Here is a 22,495-nt window from a genome sequence, read left to right as displayed (position 1 = left end):
CTCTCCCAAAATCCAATACCAAATGGACCATCTGTCAAAATAAGAAAACAAATCAACACCTCATGGAATCTTTTTATATTGAAAAGATTTTTAATGTACACAAGAATATCCAAGATTTAGCAAGCTTCTAGGCCATCTCTGTGGGGAAAGAATAATAATTTTATTACTGTCTTAAACATGAATTAAAAGCTTGTTTGACATGATTCTAATGATACAATCGTGGTAGTGGATCTACTGCAAATCAAGTTTTTCCTGTGTCCGGCTTAGGGGAAGGAAGAGGTGATTATTCTTCTCTCCCAGGATTTTCAAATCGGGTTGGTGTTCTATGCTCCACCAAGAATTCCAGACACCTGTTCTGGATTGGGGGGTATCATGAAGTTCCATTATAAAATTAACATAGGCGGCCCCGGCAGTTGGGAGTGCCACAATGGCAAGGTTGTCCTTGTCCAGGAAACTTGTAGCGGTAGTCAAACCCCAGTTCTTCACCCACGTCAATCTGGAAACAAAGACAAGTTAGCACGTTGGAATCTAATCATCAAAAGGAGACTCGTAAATAAGTCAATATTCATCAAATTCATATCCATATTCCTTTTGATCCAGCATTCACAGGACATGAACGGCAAAGGTATTCTGATTCCCCCAGGTTGCATGCCCCTTTGCAAGTCATGTTGGTAGAAGCTTAAAAGTGATTCAAGTTGCATCAATGATTTTTCAACCTTATAACATTAAGACTATGCATTTGCAAGTCATGTTGGTAGAAGCTTAAAAGTGATTCATCAAGTTGCATCAATGATTTTTCAACCTTATAACATTAAGACTAGGGCTGTAATTGGGTGGGATCCATCCAAATCCGCATCTGATCTGATTATTGAAACCTCAAATCTGCATCTGATCCAAAATCTGAAATATCTGACTAGGAATCTTGGATTAGCCCATTTTGTTGTCATTGAAATCAGGAAATTTTAAAAAGCTGTAAAAATAATTATCTTTACCTTGTATAATAAATTTATAAATGTAAAATTTTGAAGTTATTAATTATAAACTCTATATAGTTATATATCTATATAAATACATTATTATATTCTACATAAATAGATATAACAAATTTTAATCGGGTTTGGATGGGGTCAAATCCAGATCCAATCCGATTACTAATACAATGGATATGGCATTATACAGAACAGACTGGCAAAACAGGATTCATGTAGCCAACCCCATATAGATGGGATAAGGCTTGGATGATGACGAGGAGGAGGAGGATATCTGAAATAATCAGATTGGATGTCAGATCGGTTTTGGGCTTTCAGAGTCCATTTAACAGCCCCAATTTAAGACATCCAGGCAGTGTTTTCGAAGCACAACACACAAGAAAAAACAAGGGCTTATGGCACCCAAGATGCATGGTGAGGCACATCTTCTTGAAGCAACACACAATTTTGAAAATTAAAAAACAAGAATACATAAAAAATGCAAACATGAATACTTAAAGAAATTAAATGTCTTAAAAAGCCTATTAAATCAAATTGAGTCACAAAAATAAAATATGAAACAAATTCAAAATGAGGATTGAAATAACATATGAAACACATAAAAACAGCATATGTGAATTACACCAAAGTGCTTCAAGCACTAAACAATTCAAGCATGTTAAACTTTCGATTGGTTTATTTTTCTCCTACTTGCGTTACTTCAAATGGCTAGTGTGTTTTTAAACATCTTGAGTTCCTAAATCCTAGCCCTAGGAGATTGGCCCTCCACCTTCATAAAGGCCCCTTGAGCCAAGCTTAAACAAGTACACTTGGCCCATATGTATAAAGGGGTTGGTTTTGTGATTTTAGTCACAATTCATTCTATTTTAGGATTAGATATCAGATATCAGTTGTATTATTGTTATTTCTTCAGTGCAAATCTATTGAAATCCTATTTGCAAAAACCAAGGCCTCAGGTTTTGAAAGGCCTTTGTTTTTAATTTGTCTTAAACGTTATTAGACCATTACTACAGTGTTTTAAAGCGCAAGGCACAAAAAAGGCGCAGAGGTCAATTTGCACCTGAGGCGCAAGGTGCAAGGTGAGGTGCACGCCTGTTATGGGCCCGGGAATAGGATCTCGTCACGGGTCGGTCCACGGGGAAAAGCTCCTGTTTTCCCTTGTTCCTCCCCTTCCTAGCTGAACCTATCTTGGCGTCCTAGAGGGTGATTTGTCCAAGAGATCACCGAACTCTCCTTTTACTCTCTTTCTTGACTGGAAATTTGATATCTTTATTCAATAATTTCAGCTCCTTAAATAGGAGATTACAAGATGTAAGAGTCCTCCTTGTAGGAAGATTCCTTGATAACTAAACTGCTTACAGATAAGATAGATAAGACTCCTAGATAAGACTAACTAAACTGCTTACAGATAAGATAGATAAGACTCCTAGATAAGACTCCCTACTCAAGAAGGATAAAAACTCCCTAAGATAAATCAGACTCTATACTAATCCTTATTGGAACAGATAAGATAAGAGTAAGAAAGCAGATAAGATAAGGATAAGGTAAAATGAACTGTGGCTAGCTAGATAATCTGATGAGGGTCCCACGTTACTGTTGTTGCTGGCGGCGGTACTTCTTCCCCACGAATGCGTCCATAACAACGCCTTTTTGAAGCAAGGAGAAAAATAAAAACAAATGCTCAAAAATCAAACAAAAATGTTAGAAAATTCAAAAAAAATGCCAAAAAATTCAAAAAATATTAACAAAAATATAAACTTAAATTTTAAAACAAATGTTTTAAGAAACCTATTATCCAAAATTAAAATACATAAACATAAGATGTAAAGCATATTCAAATGAGAATTTAAAAATAAAATCAAACATATAAAACATTTTCAAGCATGTCAAACCTCTAATCTCTTTTTTCACTCAATTGCATTATTTCAAGTAGCTAATGTAATGTAAAACATATTACATTTCTGATTCTACGAGCCGCCTTTGTGCCATGCCCCTCGAGGCAAGCCCAAACAAGTCCATGTTAAGTGTTAAATTCTTAATTCTCACACAAAAAATAATGAATTTATAACTTCCATTGCCTTTTAAGAAGATATTTTATTGCAATGAATGAATGAACAATATTAGCAAATAGGGGTTTAAACTGAAAGATCATCGGATCTTTCAGTGTACACCCCAGTTCAGAGGCTGCAGCCTGTGTAGGAGAGGATGGGGCAAGCAAAAGGAGCAGAGAGGGTCAGGAGAGTGAGATCGGAAGGGAAGAGGAAGCAAATAGTAATAACAGAAATCTGGTAGACATTGGAAATATGGCATCATATGAAGTGGAGAATAATCCTAAGAAAGAAGGGTTTGGAGTGGTTCAGGTAGAAGGAAACCGGGAGGAAGAAGGTAGAGGTGGGAACACATAGGGCAAGAGGAAAGGAATAGAAAAATAGACAGAAGAGAGCTGGCAAGTGAGGACTCTGTGGCAGTATTTGTACAGAAGCTGGGGTGTAAACTGAAAGATCCGAATGATCTGAAAGGGTTTTTACAAAAAAAGAGAGAAGAGGTTAAGACTAAAAGGAGGACATTGAGTGAGGCTGAAAGACTGGTGAAGGATGCAGAAGGAGATAAGCATATTGGTGTCAGAGGGGAAAGGAGAAAAGGAAACAAGTGAGGGCAATAGGTGCAAGGGGTGAATAATAAAGAACTATGAAGATTATTAGCAGGAATGTTAGGGGTTTGGGTTGTGCAAGGAAGAAAACAGTAATAAGAGGCCATCAAAAAAATAAATCCAATTTATAGCCTTAATTCCAAAAAAGAAGATGCTTCCCACCCGAAGGATTTTAGGCCAATTAGCTTGGTTAATAGCTTGTATAAGATCATTGCAAAAATGTTGTCTTTGAGGCTGAAGAAGGTTTTGCCAGATATCATTGCACACTACCAAGGAGCTTTTGTGAATGGAAGACAAATCACTTATCAGATTTTAATTGCTAATGAGAGTGTGGAGAACTTTAAGAGGGATAAGAAGAAGGGAGTGGTTTGTAAGTTGGACTTGGAAAAGGCTTATGACTTGGTGGACTGGGAATTTTTGAGGAAAGTTTTGACTAAATTTGGGTTTGGGGCTAGATGGTGTAAGTGGATCATGGGTTGTGTCCGGAATTGTCATTACTCAGTGCTAGTGAATGGGACAGTGGTAGACTTCTTTCCAGCCAGTAGGGGTATAAGACAAGGAGACCCCCTTTCTCCTTTCTTGTTCATTCTAATTGCGGAGGTTTTGGAGAAATTGATTCACAGAGCAGATTCTAGGGGGCTCATTAGAGGCTGGAGAGTTGGGAGGGCGGAAACCCCTCTTACTCACTTGCAGTTTGCTGACAGCACGATTTTTTTTTGTGAAGGTGGTAATGTGAGCTTTATTAGGAATTTGAAGTCGGTGATACAACTGTTTGAGCAAATATCTAACTTGAAAGTTAACCTTGAGAAAAGTTGTGTTGTGGGGGTGAATTTGGAGGAGGGAGAGATCAGGGAGAGTGCTGAAGTATTGGGGTGTGAAGTCTCGGGTTGGCCTTTGAACTACTTAGGGTTGCCTTTAGGGGATAATCCCATGAGAGAGAGCTTTTGGAACCCGATGGTGGAAAGGTTCGAAAAAAGACTAGTGTCATGGAAAAAGAACTACCTCTCTCTTGGTGGGAGAATTACTCCTATTAAGGCCACGCTTGCTAATTTACCTATCTTTTTCCTGTCGGTGTTTAAAATCCTAGTGAAGGTTGCTAATAGATTGGAGAAGTTAATGAGAGATTTCCTATGGGAACCGGGAGAGGAAAAGAGGGATCATAGAGTGAGCTGGGAGATAGTTTGTAGGAGTAAGACTTGTTGTGGCTTGGGGCTTGGGAATATTAGGAGAAGGAATATGACTCTGTTGGGAAAGTGGTTGTGGAGATTCCCATTGGAGAAGGAGAAGCTTTGGGCTAGAATAGTAGCAAGTATTCATGGGCTGGAGCATAATGGATGGGACGCTGGAATCAGAGCTAGGACCACAAGCAATTCTCCTTGGAAAGCCATTCATGACCTACTACCAGTTTTCTCCCCTAATATCAGGTATGATTTGAATTCCGGTAATTCCATAAAATTTTGGGAACAAACCTGGGTGGGGAGTGCCCCTCTAAAGGATCAGTTTCCTTCTTTGTTTGCTCTTTCTGATTTGAAAAATGAGTCAATCTCGTCTTTTACCACCCCGTCCTCTTCCATTTCTGGGATTGGGTGGAACTTGGGTCTAAGAAGGGATTTGAGGGACTCAGACTTTGACATTATTTTGAGCCTTATTGCAATTCTTGATAACGTTGTCTTAGACCCCACTAGGGCGGACTCTAGAATTTGGACACCTTCTCTCAATGGCATTTTTACTTGTGCTTCTTTCTTCAAAGTCTTAAGTCAGTCCACCAGTCCTACCTCCCCTCCTTTTCCTGTTGATGAGGTTTGGTGCAGAGCAATACCTCCTAGGGTTGGTAGTTTTTGTTGGGAAGCCTATCTGGAAAGAATCAACACTGGTGCTTTACTCCAAAAGAAGAGACCCAATACTTGTTTGTCACCTCAGTGGTGTGTTCTTTGTAAAGCGGATGGGGAGACTGGTTTTCACCTACTGGTGTCTTGCCATTTTGCGAGGTCAATTTGGGAATGGGCTTTGTCCCTATTTGGTTGTTGTTGGAACCCCCCATCAGACTTGCAAGGCCTTTTTTCCCCTTCTTTTTTCAGGTGGCGGATAAAAAGGGGAAGGACAATGTGGAGAGGACTAAGGGCTGCGGTATGTTGGACACTTTGGGAAGAAAGAAATTCTAGGATATTCTCAGAAGCTCAGAGAGGAGCAGCAGATCCGAGGGCTATCATTCATATTAGGGCGGTACAGTGGCTGAAATCTTTGGAGCTTTTCACAGATTACACTGTGGATGACATGTTGAGGAAGTGGGGTGAAATTGCAAGTTGCACACAAACTAAGTCAGTAATGAGTGTGGCTTGGACCCCTCCACCTAGTGGATTCGTGAAATTAAACTTTGATGGGTGTAGCAGGGGAAATCCGGGACAATCGGGGATTGGGGGTGTTTTTAGGGAAGAAAATGGGGTCATTTCTGCCATGCTCTCAGGCCCAATTGGAGTGGGTAACTCCCTTAGAGCTGAGATCTTTGCAATTATGGAAGGAGTCCAAAAAGCTAAGGAGTTGAACATCAGGAAACTCTTAATCGAAGGGGATTCAGAGGTGGTGATAGGGTGGCTGCTTAAAGATCACAATGGCTTATGGAAGTACAATAATGAGAAGAGGAAATTCAAGTGGCTGGTGCGGGAGATGGAGGTTAAGATACGTTGGGTTAAAAGATCGGCTAATTCCCTAGCCGACGGTTTAGCTAAACAAGGGGTAGAAAGGGATTCACTTTTTTGGGCCAAGCTGTAACTTTAGTGTGTTTTCTTTCTTTTCTCTTTCTTTTTTCCTTTTCTTGAGATTCTTTGTTGCTCTTGGAAGATAAGCATGTTTGTCTTCCTTTTGTAAATCTTCTATTGATGAATTAATGAAAGTGTTATTGATCAAAATAAATAAATAAATAAATCCAGATGTGGTAATGCTACAGGAAACCAAAAGAGCAGAATTTGATATCAAATGGGCAAGGAGTGTGTGGAGAGGTAGGGGGATTAGTTGGGTGGTGTTACCTTCACGGAGAGCTGCAGGGGGTGTTGTAACAATGTGGAAGAATGAGGTAGTTGTAGAGTTGGAGGAATTGATAGGCCAATTTTCAGTGTCCTTGAAATTTAGACAAGTGGAGGATGGATTTGAATGGGTATTAACCAATGTGTATGGACCAAATGATTACAAGAGAGGTGGAAATTATGGGAAGAACTGGCTGACATAAGGGGTTTGTGGGATGGACCATGGTGTTTAGGGGGTGACTTCAGTTTGATCAGATTCTGGGAAGAAACTAACAGTCCTAGGCAGAGATCTACCACAAGTATGAAGAGATTTAATCAATTTATTGATGGTTTTGATCTTAAGGAGATCCCATTGTCACAAAGATGTTACACTTGGTCCAATCTTCAAGCAAATCCAATTTGCTCTAAGTTGGACAGATTCTTATTTTCAAATGATTGGGAAGAACACTGGGGGAATCTGAACTCTAGAGCACTACCGAGGGTGACTTCTGACCATTGGCCTATTGTACTCTGTAAGGAGGATGTGAGAAATGCGGGTCCCGCTCCATTTAGATTTGAAAACATGTGGCTAGAACATCCGAGCTTCATTAAGAAAATTAAAGAGTGGTGGTCAAAGAGAAATCCAGCAATAGAGTGGAGTGGGATGCGGTTTCACAAAAAACTCTAATTGCTGAAAGGTAGGCTTAAGGAATGGAATATATTAGAGTTTGGAAGACTAGAGGAAAGAAAGCAAAGTGTGATTACACAAATTGAAGATCTGGACAACAAAGAAGGGAGGGGTGGCATAACAGTAGAGGAGAGGGAACAAAGATGGAAGTTGTGTAAACAATTAGAGGATTATGTTCTCCAGAAGGAAATAAGTTGGAGGCAGAAGTCAAGATGCAAGTGGCTGAAAGAGGGGGACAAGAATACTAGGTGTTTTCATGCTTTAGCAAGTGACAGAAGGAGAAGAAACACTATTTCAAGGTTAGAGATTGAAGGGGTGACAGTCACCAGTCAAAGTGAAATTGCAGGAGCATTTGCAAATCATTTTAGATCTATCTTCAGAAGGCCACTAAATAATAGGGTGTGGATTGAAGGTTTAGAATGGCCAACACTTAAGAGGGAAGACAGGGAATGGCTGGAAAAGAAATTTGATCTGGAAGAGGTAAAAGAGGCGGTTTTCTCAATGGATAGATCAAAGGCACAGGGCCCTGATGGTTTTACGATGGCTTTTTATCAGGATTGTTGGGAGATACTGAAAGAGGACCTAAGATTGGTATTTGATGAGTTCCATACTAGAGGAGTGATTAATCCTAGGCTAACTCCACTTTCATTGCATTGGTACCCAAGAAAAGTGATGCAAGCCACCCGAAGGATTACAGGCCGATTAGTCTAGTTAATAGCCTTTACAAGATTATCACTAAGGTGTTGTCCTTGAGAATAAGGAAAATGCTCCCAACAATCATATCAAACAATCAATGAGCTTTTGTGAAGGGGAGGCAGATAACAGATCAAATACTGGTAGCAAATGAGAGTCTAGAGGACTTTAAGAGATTAGGGAAAAGAGGGGTGGTCTACAAGTTAGACTTGGAAAAGGCTTATGACTTGGTTGATTGGCCCTTCCTATTGGAGGTGATAATTAGTTTTAGGTTTGGAGACACTTGGTGCAAATGGGTGATGGGTTGCATTAGGGAGTGTCATTATTCCATTTTGGTGAATGGGACAGTGGTGGACTATTTTCCAACTTTGAGAGTGATTAGACAAGGAGACCCACTATCTGCTTTTTCTGTTTACATTGGTTGAAAAAGTGTTGAGGAGACTAATTTCCCAAGCAGATTCTAGGGAGCTAATAAGAGGGTGGAGAGTTGGAAGAGAAAACATACCACTTGCACACTTGCAATTTGCAGATGACACAATATTGTTTTGTGAAGGAGGGGATATCAATAGGATTAGAAATTTGAAACTAGCTATACAACTTTTTGAGCAAATATCAAATCTTAGTGTGAACTTTGAGAAAAGTTGTATAATTGGAGTGAATATGGGGGATGGGGAGGTTAGTAAGTGTGCAGACATTTTGGGGTGTGTAGTAGCCAATTGGCCATTAAACTACATTGGTCTGCCATTGGGAGATAATCCTCAGAAAGGTGATTTTTGGACTCCTGTGGTGGAGAGGTTTGAAAAAGAGACTTGCCAGCTGGAAGAAAAATTAATTCTCTAGGAGGGAGAATCACTTTGATTAGGTCTACTCTTGCTAACCTTCCTGTCTATTTTCTGTCAGTCTTTAAGATTCCGGCTAAGGTGGCTAGCAAGTTGGAAAAATTAATGAGAGACTTCCTTTAGGAGCCAGGGGAGGAAAAGAAGGATCATAGGGTTAGGTGGGAAGTAGTATGTAGGAGCAAGAAGGAGGGAGGCTTGGGAATTGGGAACATAAGGTTTAGGAATTTAGCATTACTAAGGAAATGGTTGTGGATATTTACTTTGGAGAAAGAAAGAATATGGGTAAAGATAGTGGGAAGTATTCATGGGTTGGCAGACAATGGATGGGACTCTGGGATCTCAGCACAGACTACAAGAACATCTCCATGGAAAGTTATTCAAACTATATTGCCTTTGTTCTCCCCATGGATCAGGTATAATTTGCACTCAGGTAATCTTATTAATTTTTGGGAACATGTTTGGGTTGGGGATTCCTCCTTGAAAGACCAATTTCCAGGCATCTTCGCTATTTCTACCCTTAAAAATGAATCAGTTTCCTCTTTCCTTGTACCTTCTAACTCACCTTCCGGCTTCAGCTGGAATCTAGGTTTGAGAAGGGATGTCAGGGATATAGAGTTGGATAGTATCTCAGGATTATCCTCCCTTTAAGGGGTTTTCTTGGAGCCATCAAATACAGACAATAGAATTTGGACACTCACTCCATCAGGTGCTTACACTTGTGCCTCTTTTTTTAAGGCCCTTTTACCTTCTTCTCCTGTTGGACTGTTATTCCCTATTAAAGAAGTGTGGTGTCAACCTATACCTCCAAAGGTTGGGAGCTTTTGTTGGGAAGCCTTTCTGGGAAAAACTAATACAAGAGATCTACTTCAAAGAAAAAGACCCAATAGTTGTTTGTCCCCTCACTGGTGTATTCTTTGCAAATCCGATGGTGAGTCTAGATACTACTTACTAGTTTCTTGTCAGTTTGTTAAAGTTATTTAGGAATGGTTTACTTCTTTGTTTCGGTGCAAGTGGACTCCCCCTCTAAATGTGCAAAGCTTATTCACTTCCATGCCCAATGGGCAAACCAAAAGGGCCAAGATCATGTGGAGATGTGTAAGGGCTGCAGTATGTTGGACTGTTTGGGAGGAGAGAAATTCAAGGACATTCTCAGATAAGGAGAGAAGCTTGGAAGTAATCCTGGAGACTATACAAATAAGGGTGATACATTGGCTGAGATCTTAGGAGCTCTTGAAGGGATACAAAGGGTCAAGGAAATGCATATTAAAAAATTGATAATAGAAGGTGATTCTGAAATAGTGGTGTATTGCCTAAAAGAGGACAGTTCTATGCTCTAGAAATACAACAATGAAAAAAGGAAGTTCAAGTGGCTCACTAAGGACATGGAAATTCAGTGTACATGGATAAAAAGAAGTTCAAATGCATTGGCAGATGGGCTAGCTAGGCAAGGGGTGAATAGAAATGCTATCTTTTGGGCTGTTTTGTAATTATTTCATGGTCTAGGTGTACTTTAGATAGTAGGGAGTTAAGAATTTTTAGCTCCCTCCCTTGTAATTCTGAATTTCTCAGTCATGAATAAAATTCATTGTTGTTGATAAAAAAAATAATAATTATTATCTGTTTCTCAGGAGGTTGTTCTAATCTCAAAGTGGACCCTGACGTTGAGCAGTATCTAAACAAAATAACCTTTTATATAGTCTTTTTTTTATTGCTTAATAGAGCTACACAACAGGGGTAGCCCACCCATAACCCTCCCCCCCAAACCCTGGTGACAGTAGGATTTGATCCTAAGTCTCTGCTATGACGAGCCAGAGACCTTACCAACTGAGCCAGTTGGCATTGTCATTATATTAAAATATTAAAACTTCTGGCATGATTAGAGTAGAACACTAAAACCAAGTGAAGCATAGGGTCAAATTGGACTGGAGGATTGAACAGGTAGCCAGTACAGAGGGTCCCCCACCCAGTGAATGGTTTAGACCTGCCAAAACAACACATACCACACACCTTAGGCTGATAATAACAGGTACTTTTGTGAGTCATCCAATATGACCAGACAATTGAACCATTCAGACATCTAATCAGTAACCAAACAATCTGCATTAACCACCAAACCATCATTTACTTTGAACCCATTGTTTAGGTCAAAAATAGTAATCTTATGTCTCAACCATTTCATGCCATCAGAACTCTTATATACCCATAACATATAAAATAACATTGCTTTGTTTTTTGAAAAGAGGTAAAAAATTACACCCCCAAACATACACAAAATAACATTACTTTTGTGAGTCATTCAAAAAAGAGTTGTATGGTAGTTTTAGATGAGGTATTATGTTCAAATATTTTCATATTATTTCTATCTACCCCCACCCTTCTTTTTTCTAGTTCTTTTGATGGTCTTTTCTTATTCTTTCTAACATTAATATTTAATACCACCAGAATGTTTACATCAGTTGATGTGAGAGATCAAACTATTCATGCACATATGTGTTAAAAGTTTTTCATGAACTATTTGCATCCAATCCTGTATCTTCACATAGGCAACATTAGTTGTGAAAGGAAGTCCATTAGTATTCCATCAGGTTAAGAGAAGAATTCATACATTTCTACTGGCATAGAGACCAATGTGTGCAAGCTGGCAATCCATGCTCTCCACCAGAACCAGGTAACTGACAAGGTTGGGCGAGCAACTACATAACCAATAAGCATATATCACCAATACATTAATATTCACCATCCTAGGCAGAGCATATACAGCATAATAATGATGAAGGGGATTAAAAATCCCCGGAGAGACTACCTTGACAAATAAAAGCATCACTCGTCAATGCTTTAGTGCATAGTTGGTCATTTGGCCTCAATATGCCATGAGTTTGAAGTTTCAATTTGGAAGCCACACGAGCACTCCAAATATGAAATTAAAGTTCAGGTACTTTATTTAATCATTCAGGTACAGAACTGTGAAAATGGACACAAGTGGTATGCTCATAGTTGTCAAGGCAATTCCTAGGTGACAAGGCGTTGGTGGTTCACCTTGCCTAATCGCCAAGCAGTTTTGTATGTTGTGTTATAAAATACTTTTATATTAATTTTTTGAATAATTATAAAATAGACATTCTTAAACTAAAATATTCATTTTGTGTCTTTATATACTAATTTCTTTTTATTATTTTCTTATTTGTTAGGGATTAATCAACAGTTCAATACAGGTGTTGCTAACTGCTGTTTTTTTTTTTGGATCAATAACTGCTGTATTGAATCCTCAAAGACTTCAAAACCTGAACCAATAAGTAAGGAAGAACTTAAAATTTTGTCTAATCAACATATTTTCTTCTTCAATGTTTTATTTTATTCTTTTCCTATAACAAAAATAGGGGTTCAGCCCTTATATTTTTTTATTTTTCTTTACTTTCTTCTTTTTCTTCTCATGAACATGTTAATTTTCTATACTTTAACATGAAGTTTATACTTTTCTTTTGAAAATTATGGATAATTATTAAGGAAATATTGTTATGGAACCTAGGGAACTACCCTAGGAGAGATTTTTTACATATAAAAATTCACCGCCTGCATGACTAGGCGACACAGTGCCCCTTTGTCACCTAGCCTCGCCTTGGCACCTTGAAAACTATGGGTACATTATTTGAAGATAAGCCAAGATGTCAAATGTAAATTGTGTTAATTTCTCCAGTAGTTTGACTTCTAAATGGTAGGTGACCCACCACTTGAATCTTCCAAATTAATTCAAAAATGACCATGTTATGAACTATAGGTAGATCTTTGGCTTCCTCAATCAATCCATTAAGAGAATTAATAGATATAATCCTTGCCTGTGGTTGATAAACCGTGAAACATTCCCAAGTGTTGTAGCATCAATAACACATGGAACAGCTCCTTCAGTCAATCCATTGATATCATTGATATGGGGGTCGATGCTATACAAATAGCTACAGCCTTCATAACCATACCTGAAATTTTGAAATAGCATATACAAATGCAGATACATTAGAACCTACTAATGGAAACCAAAAAAGGTCGATGGTAAAGAATTCAAGACCTCTCGCTCCTCCTCTTTGCCTCCTGATCGGTTAAAACCTCCCCAATGTATTCACACACAAATGTCCCGCGTGAGATTGCTTCACCAGCTCTGACTGCCCAACCCTGCAAATTACCAAACAGTAAATAAATATAGATTTCATGACAACCATGAAAGAGTTGAAAACATTACCTTATTCTCTGTTTTGAAGACTTCTAGTTTGACTCGCACGCCATTCTGCAAAACCCTATTCCCGCAAGTTTTGTCACAGCTGCACATTGAATTGCACTCATAGACCAGATAGCCCTCCTACAAAGTATAGCAAGAAAAATCCCAAGCTTAATGCCCTGGCTTTACTATAAAATGAACTGAGTCCACTCAATATAGACAAGACTGTTGCAACAGAGCAGGACTTGAGAAATAGTGCACCCTGCTTGTGATCATGTCAAGCGTGCAGGGAAGCTAGAAGCCAATCTTTTATGATCCTTGACTGATTTTTTTTGGTTGCATCTCAACTGAGATCTCATAGGCCAAAGTTGATCCAAAGGGATTACTGGCCAATCAAACTTTCTCTGTCAAAGGTTAGAAGTTAGGAGCTTGACGGGCAGAGCAAAGGAGTTTCCAGATAACAGTGATTATGATCATCTTATCAGATGAAATTTTTGACATAGAAGATCTCTAGTGCCAAAGCACCTTACTGATGCAGCCATTCCTTCCACAAGTACAGAGGAGCAAAAGGCCATATTTTCATCTATATAAATTACAAATATATATATATAGGAGTAAAAGAGGCAAACTACTATTTACTAAATGATGGCATCTTGCTTATAAAGGAGGTTAATGGTGAAAGAGAATCAAATTACCTCCAAGATGATCTGGCCATGTTCATCATATGGAAACCTTCCATACATTGGCTTGCCAAAGATGTCCTTTGCATTTTCATAATCATTATCGAAGAGATATACATGGTCACACTTTTCAGGATAACACATCGAACCTGGGCAAACACAGCCCAATTGCTTACTCTGCAGAGAGAACACATAATTATTCCTTTATACCGAAAGAGAGACAAGGACCCAAATATGTGTCTGCATATTTTTTTTACACACATATACAAATATATTAATATATATAAACATGACCTAAAATTCTTAATAATGATAGTACCAAGAGATTTTGCATCCCATATTCCATGTGTACTATATATGAGGTACAAGCAGGCATTGGAAATCAACTTGCTGATTCAAGTCAAGTCAACTCCCAAGCATGGGAGTCAATCCATGTTGTTGATTCAAATTGCACAAGACTCCAGTGATCAAGGCACCAAATCCAATTGCTCTCGCAATTTTCCAGGGATCGCATGATTCAGATTTCAGATGAGTAATATGTCTCTTAATAAGCACACTGAATTCACTCTCACCCATCCAATCTCTGAGACGACTAAGCAGTTAGAAGCTATTAGCTGTTGTGTTGCCCAGATAGAGATAACCTAACCGATAATGGCTTTCTCTAGAGCTCTTACTTCATCTGTTGTGCTGGTGTTTCTCCTCTTCAGCTTCTCAGAAGCTAGAGAAATCATGGTTGGTGGAAAAACCATGCATGGAAGATCCCATCCTCTGAGTCCGACTCTCTGAACCAATGGGCCGAAGCAGCTCGTTTCCAAATTGGAAACACACTGGTTTGGAAGTATGACGCCAACAAGGATTCTGTATTGCGAGTGATGGAGGCTTTACACCAGCTGCAACCAAGGTTCAAAATATCGATACAGGACGATACACCGGTAGGGCGTATCGGCCTGTATCGGTACTGTTTTTTATGTTCTTTTTAACTGGTTCAGAGGGGCCAGTTTAAAGTCGGTCTACCCCCTGAACCACTCGCCGACCCGAAACACCCCTTGTAGGGGCGTATTGGGAAGGCTCCGATACGATACGTATCGGCCGTAACGAAATTTTGATCCTTGGCTGCAACATATCAAGCCCCATTGCTGATGTTGAGTACAAGGATGGCAACAGAAAGATTGTGCTCGACCGATCGGGGCCATTCTATTTCTCAGTGGAGCAAATGGACACTCTGAGTAAGGGGCAGAAGTGTTAGACAGTTTTGTATGCCCTTAGCTTCAATCCGATTTGATGTACTTTTGATATTTAGTGTAAATAAATAAAGTGCATGTTTGATTCATGTTGTTTGGTTTAATTCTGTGTAAGACCCTAAAACTGAACACTTATAGAGACTCGTGTTAGTTTTAAATGTTCATAGCCATTGGATAAGTCTGGGGAGATTTATCTTGCCAAGGCTGATACTGGTGTGCCACCAAGTGTTGGGATGGCCTGTCTCGGCCACCAGGGTAAGACCCAAGGCACATGCAGTATGGGGTTGCTCAAATCCTTGAACCGGACCAGATTTTCAGTATTGCCCTAGACCTTGGAGACAGATGGGCAAAACTGGAAAGTTACACTTGACCCCTAGACTCGATTATAACACTTCACTAGGTGTCGGATCGGGCTGTCTTTGATATGCCAATCAATGAGATCCTTAGCGGGGATCAAAACCTGGGCATGTTGGGGCAGTCTGAGAATTCATCTGAGTGAGTGATCATAGTGACAGGATCAGCCCCTTTGTCGGACAAAGGTAATGATCGGGAATGCACTCTCTCTGATGGAAACCAAACTGCCGGCAGTTGATTTCAATCGTTGGAATTTTGTTTTGCAAAATTTATATATGATATATATATACGGTTTCAAAGTGTTTGCAAATGGTTTTAATTCTCGGGATCCATGTGAGCAGAGAGTGCGGCACTGTTCCTTGCAGCCGAGGGAGAGGTCCTCTCTTGTCGGGCAGTGCTTGATCATTAAGGGCTGAGAGGTTAAGTGTAAGACCATTTAGGATAGCACCTGATGGGCTAATCTTGCACCTGCCCACAGTCCCTGGGTTTTTATAAGATGGCTTGGCCCAAGGACCACTTAATGTAAGTGTTGGGCCCATAGGGTCCATGTGATGGGCTCATGGGTTCACTGAGCTCTTTCAGTGAATTCGGCTGGGCCTTGTGATAAAGGCTGGGCCGAACCCATGTGGTTGGTGTGTAGATCAATGCTTGGGTTCCACGCCATACAAAGAAGCCCAACTGGGCAGCAGATTGGAGACTAGTTAAGCACTGAATACTTAATGGGCCAAAAGCCCATTTCGAGCTGGGCTGATATGATCACCCATCTATGGGGCGAATCTGGGATTAAAGTTAGCAAAAGGATTGGGCCTTTAACCTTATCCACTCTAGGAGACCAAATTCAAATCAGATTTGAATCTGGTAACCTCCTGATAAGATCAAGAGTAAGCTAACTTAATCTACAGATAGGATTAAGATCATCCCCTATCCAAATACTGATTTGGATTGGGATAACTCCTAATTAGGAGGTTTCTTAATCAAGAAGAAAAGAGGAGAAACCCTAAGTGAACATAATCAGATTTTCGAACCTAGGGTTGTGTGTAAGCAAGAAAGCTTTCTGCGAATTGAGATAGGATCTCATACACACTCCAGAGAGAAGAGAAGCAATTCAGCCATCTTCGTCTCAGGAGATCTCCTCCAGCTGCCGCCTCTCTTTCTGACAAGAAAGAAGTCAAGAAATCAGTTCTTGACATCAGTCTTGCAGAAAAGACTAAAAAAGATTTGGTGCTCATAGTTTCCAGAGGATTCTTGCGAAGGATCCAGTGTGTAGGACGCACTCTGCTGGTTCCATTCCACCTACAGTTGTGTCATCTTCAGCAGGAGCGGATCTTGGTGTCCTCTTTGGGCGTGAACACCAACTTTGGGAGATACTGCTTCTCTGGATCAGGTATAATTCCTCCATTTCCTTTTGGTTCAGATCTGGTTCGATTATGGTTCAAGTAGGATCCTTGAATATTGTATTCTAATTTAGGGAATATGATTCCCAGTTGGAAGAAGGTAGGAAAATTTTTGAAATTCGCCCACCCATTCCGCAATCATTTTGGCGTCCATTAGATGGATCCTACCATTCTCTCAAGAAGCTGATTGCAGTTGTGCTTTTTCCAAGAAGTGGGTTCATTAGCTTTTCTCTAGCGCCATCTCCAACAGAAATTGAGGGACCCTTTGCGGCTCCGACAAGCAGTGCTACAAGCTTGAAGGGTGGGTTGATGGTTGTACTTGGGAGCTTGGTGGGGATAGTTTTGTTCTGAAAGGAGGAATAGATCAACTGGGTTTGGTGGGGAACTTCAGGTTTCCATCTTCAGGGGATTATTTCATTCATTTATTGAGTATTTTTGTTGGGAATTTTTGGGCATGAGTTTGTTACAGTTACCAGGATTATAATGAGATTTCTATAGATTAAATCAATATATATATATAAGCAAAAAGAATGTTTTGAAGGCTTGCATGATATCATTCTCTATATTTGGGAACCAGTGGTGAAGCTCTAAAGAGAACCTAAGAAATAAGACCCATTTAAATCAATTGACAAGGATGAGTGCAACACCAGAGATTCAACTATTATAGAGTGCAACACTGAAAATGAGTAACATATGTGATTTTTCTTATCTTTTCCCTTCTTTCTAAACTCCAGACAATTCTTTTTATTTCAAGATTCAGCCTTTAGGAACCAAGATCAATCATTCAGGCATCTGAAATTCTTGAAAACTGGTTAATTCAAGCTTTTTACTAACAAAATTATTAGGTTTCTTCTTGAAAAACCTCGTTCATTTTAGCCTGGAAGTTGCAAGACTTTTTTGTCTTCTCAAGGAACATGGAACTCTCTTGTAGAAAGATCTTTTTTTCTTTTGTTATTTTCTTACACAAATTATTTGTTCGGAAAAACTGTGAACATTTCATCATCTTTTTGTACTCTACTTTCTTTACATGCTTTTCTTTTGGTAACATGCTTTTCTAAGCCTTAGGTCATCAATTTGAGTTGTTCCATCTTTTTACATGTTTTATGTTTTTACTCATTCGGAGTTCCTTTGAAATGCCCCTCCAAATTTAATTTAACAGGGACGCCTAGCCTCCCAATAACAAAAGTGTACCATTGAATCCTCCTTTTTTACGTTTTTTAAAATGCTTCTTAGTTATCCTTGGAGGGTGTTTTTAACTGCTAATGAAAATGTTTAATATAAAGACAATATTGTGGGAAAAGGTAATGGTATGGGAAATGAAAGAAAATAAACACTTAGGATTTTAAGAAAAAAAATCGATATTGTAATTGTGCAGGCCAAAAGGCTCTCAGACAATTCTCTAATTCAGAATGAAAAGGAAAAAAAAAAAGAATCAAACCTAATTTGAAATACTTTTATTGTGGACTGAAACATTTTATAAGATGAAATGGCAAATAGGTAGCACCAAAGTCAATAATACAAGAACTCAAAAAAGTAGGACTTGAACTCACAATTATACAAGAACTCAAAAAAGTAGGACTTGAACTCACAATTTTCTGATTAGAAGTCTGACATTTTTTAGGTTTTATAAAAGAAATACAAAAATGCATTAAGATATAAGTTATATCATGTCAACATCATCATCCATGCCTTATCCCAACTATATGGGGTAGGCTACATGATATAAGCTATATCATGTACTAATTATAATTTATAATTTTTTTAATATTTCATACTTTTTACGAGTAATCAAAAAGTTGATAAGTTGTCTCACAAGAAAAGGATTGATCATTAAAAAATTAAACATTTCATATTTGTTATAAATTAAATCAAATAAATGTATGACAGATGGAGTCAACTCTATGACTTCCTAGTTGACTCCACTACTGGTACTGGACTTGCCAGCAGTAAAATGCTAAATCAGCAAGCCATGCAAGCAAGAACATCCACACCAATCAGCACATTCAATGTGGGAAAACTCATGAACAAGGATCAACTTAATGTTAGAAGGTTTATGACTATTGACCTTGGTACCTCCACACTCCAAAGTGAGACCACAACACTGTGAAACAGATATTCGTGTATCAAATGCCAACATACATGTCAGGAACTGAAGGTTGGTTGGTAAAGATCAAACATGAGGAGAAGAATTACCTCTGTATCAAGCCCAAGGGATGGATGAATCAACCGCTCTGTCACATAGACAAAGCCCTCCCAAGGCATGGAGTATTCCTCAATTCGGCCACTAGACTTTTGTTCTTCAGTATTGGGAAGGGAACCCATGAGATTTTCATCGACCACACATGCCACTGGAACTGACTCCCGCCCAAAGCTTACATCTTCACATAAAACTATTTCTTTCCTCATGGGGATTGATTTGATATGACTGCAATCGATTACATGGTGACATTCATCCATTTCCCACCCCTCACTGCTCATTTTAACTTGTGAAGATATGGATTCCACCAAGCCACTTGGAAGAGGCATCAAGTGGGGATGATTAGAGGCCATGAATGGTCTACATCCTTTAGGACAGATAAAACCTTCTTGGTGCCATTTAATTTCAATATTGAGCTCACTGCATAGTTTAGCTGCTTTCAGGTAAAAACGCTCAGGCAATACTCCATACTTATCTGCCAGTGTAGTCTCCAGAGTTTTCCTGCAGCAACTGGAGCGAGCAATAGAAAGAATCTCAAGGTTATTTGGTCGGAGTTTTGTTTTCTGAGATTCAGAAAACAAGATTTTTGCAAGATTTGAGCATTGATGTTCTTCCAAACTACCAAACCCTGTGGTCTCCTTTACCTGAGTTTGCACTTTTATTTGCCCAGTGCTCACTGAACTTGAGGACTGGATGCGTTTCTTCATACTTAAATTACCCCTATTCTTGATCCTAAACGATGCAGCTCCAAGGCTTTTATTAAAACTAGGACGGCTTAGTCTACCTGATTTTAGCCTATAAGCATTGATGTGAATCCCTCTCTTAGGGGGGCGTTGGTTTATTGCATTAGGATCCATATGAGCTGCTTGATGATGGCGACCAAGATCAGGCAGGAGATCAAACTTCAATCCACAAAACCGACAGATGAACTTCCGTAACTCACCTTGGCTGGTGGACTTATCCTCCACTGCATCTTTATTTTCCACCCCAAGTTTTGGTGGAGAAGCTTGGCTTGTTGAGAGCACATGCTGTTGAGGACTGCCTGAAAGCTTGAAATCCATGGAATGAACTGAGAGGACATGCAACCATAACTGTTCAGGATTAACAAAATGGCTAGCACAAGGTATACATTGAAAAAGGATACATTGTTCAAGGAATTGGACTCCATGTCTCTCTGTCACATGGGTCTCAAGGACTTTCTTATTAGTGAATGAATTCATGCAGATTGCACATGCATACCCTCTGAACAGCCATTGTGCTTCTTTTTTGTGAACATCCATCCAATGGTTACCAAGCCCTTCATCATCAAAAAATTGCTCTGTGCAAATCTTGCATTTAACAGTCTTGTGAACATCTTGACTGCTCTCCTGGCCCACAGACATTAGCACAGCCTGCTCTGTACCAGTAGAGAAAACTGGTTTATTTTTATCATCATCTAAGCCCCAAAGCCTCTTCAATTTCTCTTTTTCATAGGAAACTAATTTCATAAGGTATTCCCCAACACATAAATCTTTAGAAGCTTCAGATAAGATCCACTGAAGTTGAGTCCCCCTAGGAACCGGGTTTCGGAGGGATAGGACACTTTTAACGAAGTTGTAAAGTAGCTCACACGCTCGATGTAAATGCAACTTTTGCGTCCGAGAGCTGCAACCTCGTAGAAGTTCAATAAACACTTCTTTTGATATTATCCGACTCTTACCATTCCTTGCACGTTTGAGCCAGCTTGGAAGATGTTTTTCACAGTACAGTGTATGCAGCCTTGCATTGTCTGGACAAGAATCACTGTTGTTCTGGTGGCTAGATCCAATGCAAAGTTGCAAATCTCCACTATCATCGTCTTTAATGGAATGATCACATTTCCCAATTGAATTCTTATTTGCATCCAAGGTTCTTTGCTCCACAAGTAAGACTGTTTGCTCTCCAACCGGATTTTGCATTTCTGCTGCTAATGTTATTTCTTTGCAATATGTAGTTTCTGAACTAGAAATCTTCTCTATGTCCATTCTCTTATTCACTGATAAACTTGATGAATTTTCAGCATCCATCAGAGACTGACTGTTGTTAAGTCTGTGTTTCTTGCAAAATGGGGAACCATATTGGGACCGATGCTTACATCTTGTGCCATGAGTGGTGGTGCCTTCACACATAGGTGTGTTAACAGGGGTGCCTTGTTCTGCTTGCTCAACTTTACCCAGTGAACGGACAGCCAAATGCACACAACAGTAAACATCACCATCATTTGCCCACCTCCCACATTGCCTCTGCTTGGCTTCAATAAAAGCCATGCATTGGCGGTACTTATTCCCAGGATCCAGTGGTTTTTTACCAACTCCATCCACATGCATCTCTTCTGTTTCTGTGGTTTGCATGAGCTTAGGATTATCAGGTTCAACTACAATTTCTTCCCATCTGCTGGCCACACCATTGGAATATTCTGATGGGACATGTGTCTCAGCAAATGTTTTACAAGGCTCAGATACCAATGCAGTGGCATTTCCAACACCCTGTCTATTGAAAAATTCTGTCTCAATCTCAACAGTGTTATCCTGAGGGGGAACCCCATGAGGTTCCTGGGATTGCACTTGGGGAACATACATGTCTGCACGACGAACTTCTAGCTTAGGCCTTTTCCTGCTAATATGGACATCTGCTACAGTAGAATCATCACTGCTTTGCTGCCCTGTCTCTCTGCCACTTGCTAATGGATGTGACATTGAAAACCACTTCATGACCTCCTGCTTCCAAGTCTTCCACTCAGAGTTCAACTGAGGCTGCACAGGTGCATTCCAGAGTGCTCCAACCTCATTCCACAAGATGGAATTAATTAGTTCCTGTATTAGAAAAAGAAATCAATATTAAAAGGTTATTGAACATATACATGATTCAAATTCCAAAACCACAAATAAATTCCACATATCAGAACATTTTGAAGAAAGAGATTGCAATATATCATCAACGTAAATTATGACTAGCCAAACTATTTAAACCATCCAAATACATGACCTCTTTGGCTACATTAGATTCCATTGGCCAAAAGAAAATGGAAGGATGCCAGTAAAGTTTGAAAATGATTCACATGACTTAGACATAGGATAAAAGGTCAGACCCAATGTTGATCCCAATTATATGGGATCTTGGGAGGGGGGTAAACTGGATACAGACCTAACATTTGGCCTTTTTGCATAAAGTGGCTATTCTCAGACTTGATACCTGCATTCTCATGCTTGCCGGCCTGAGATTTTACCATTGCACCAAGCAATAGTCCCTACGTACTCAATGTTTCAGCAGTAAATAATCCAAGAAAATAAGAAAGAAATATGCAGAAATCAAGAGCAAAGGTTCAGCAAGGTAAAGGAATAAGGAAAGAGAAGAATGAGAGAAAACATTCCCAATGTGAGATCCCACTTCCTTTTATAATAAACTTCTCTAACTACAACTACAATAACTGTTCTGCCCTTAATAAGTCAGGCGAGACAAAAGCCAATAAATAAAAAGAGATAAGGACAAAGTTCACTAACAATCAAATAATATGGCCCAATAACTAACAAATATAAATAGCTCATA

At 39.4% G+C, this 22,495-nt stretch overlaps 1 protein-coding gene across 4 annotated transcripts in view; it reads right to left on the bottom strand.

Moving 5' to 3' along the window:
* Nucleotides 1–40: 40 nt before the first annotated feature.
* SUVR5 (histone-lysine N-methyltransferase SUVR5) overlaps nucleotides 41–22,495 on the bottom strand; it is a 43,284-nt gene continuing 20,829 nt past the window's right edge. For 2 of the 4 annotated variants that reach the window (XM_088892574.1, XM_088892578.1), the window contains exons 6-11: nucleotides 18,928–21,762; nucleotides 13,761–13,922; nucleotides 13,090–13,206; nucleotides 12,919–13,022; nucleotides 12,692–12,829; nucleotides 41–496 (exon numbers count right to left, since the gene is read on the bottom strand). In XM_088892574.1, the coding sequence (XP_088748700.1) occupies nucleotides 232–496; nucleotides 12,692–12,829; nucleotides 12,919–13,022; nucleotides 13,090–13,206; nucleotides 13,761–13,922; nucleotides 18,928–21,762 (3,621 nt within the window). In that variant the 3' untranslated portion in view covers nucleotides 41–231. Of the gene's footprint in view, nucleotides 497–1,100; nucleotides 2,636–11,463; nucleotides 11,552–12,691; nucleotides 12,830–12,918; nucleotides 13,023–13,089; nucleotides 13,207–13,760; nucleotides 13,923–18,927; nucleotides 21,763–22,495 lie in introns of those variants that run through there. The other 2 variants (XM_010244997.3, XM_088892579.1) reach the window with 2 other exon arrangements.

The sequence above is a fragment of the Nelumbo nucifera genome, chromosome 1 (genome assembly GCF_055504915.1).
Source record: "Nelumbo nucifera cultivar China Antique chromosome 1, China Antique-T2T, whole genome shotgun sequence".
Lineage (NCBI taxonomy): Eukaryota > Viridiplantae > Streptophyta > Magnoliopsida > Proteales > Nelumbonaceae > Nelumbo > Nelumbo nucifera.
Note: the sequence above shows the minus strand (reverse complement) of the source record. Positions and strands in the feature narration are given on the sequence as shown.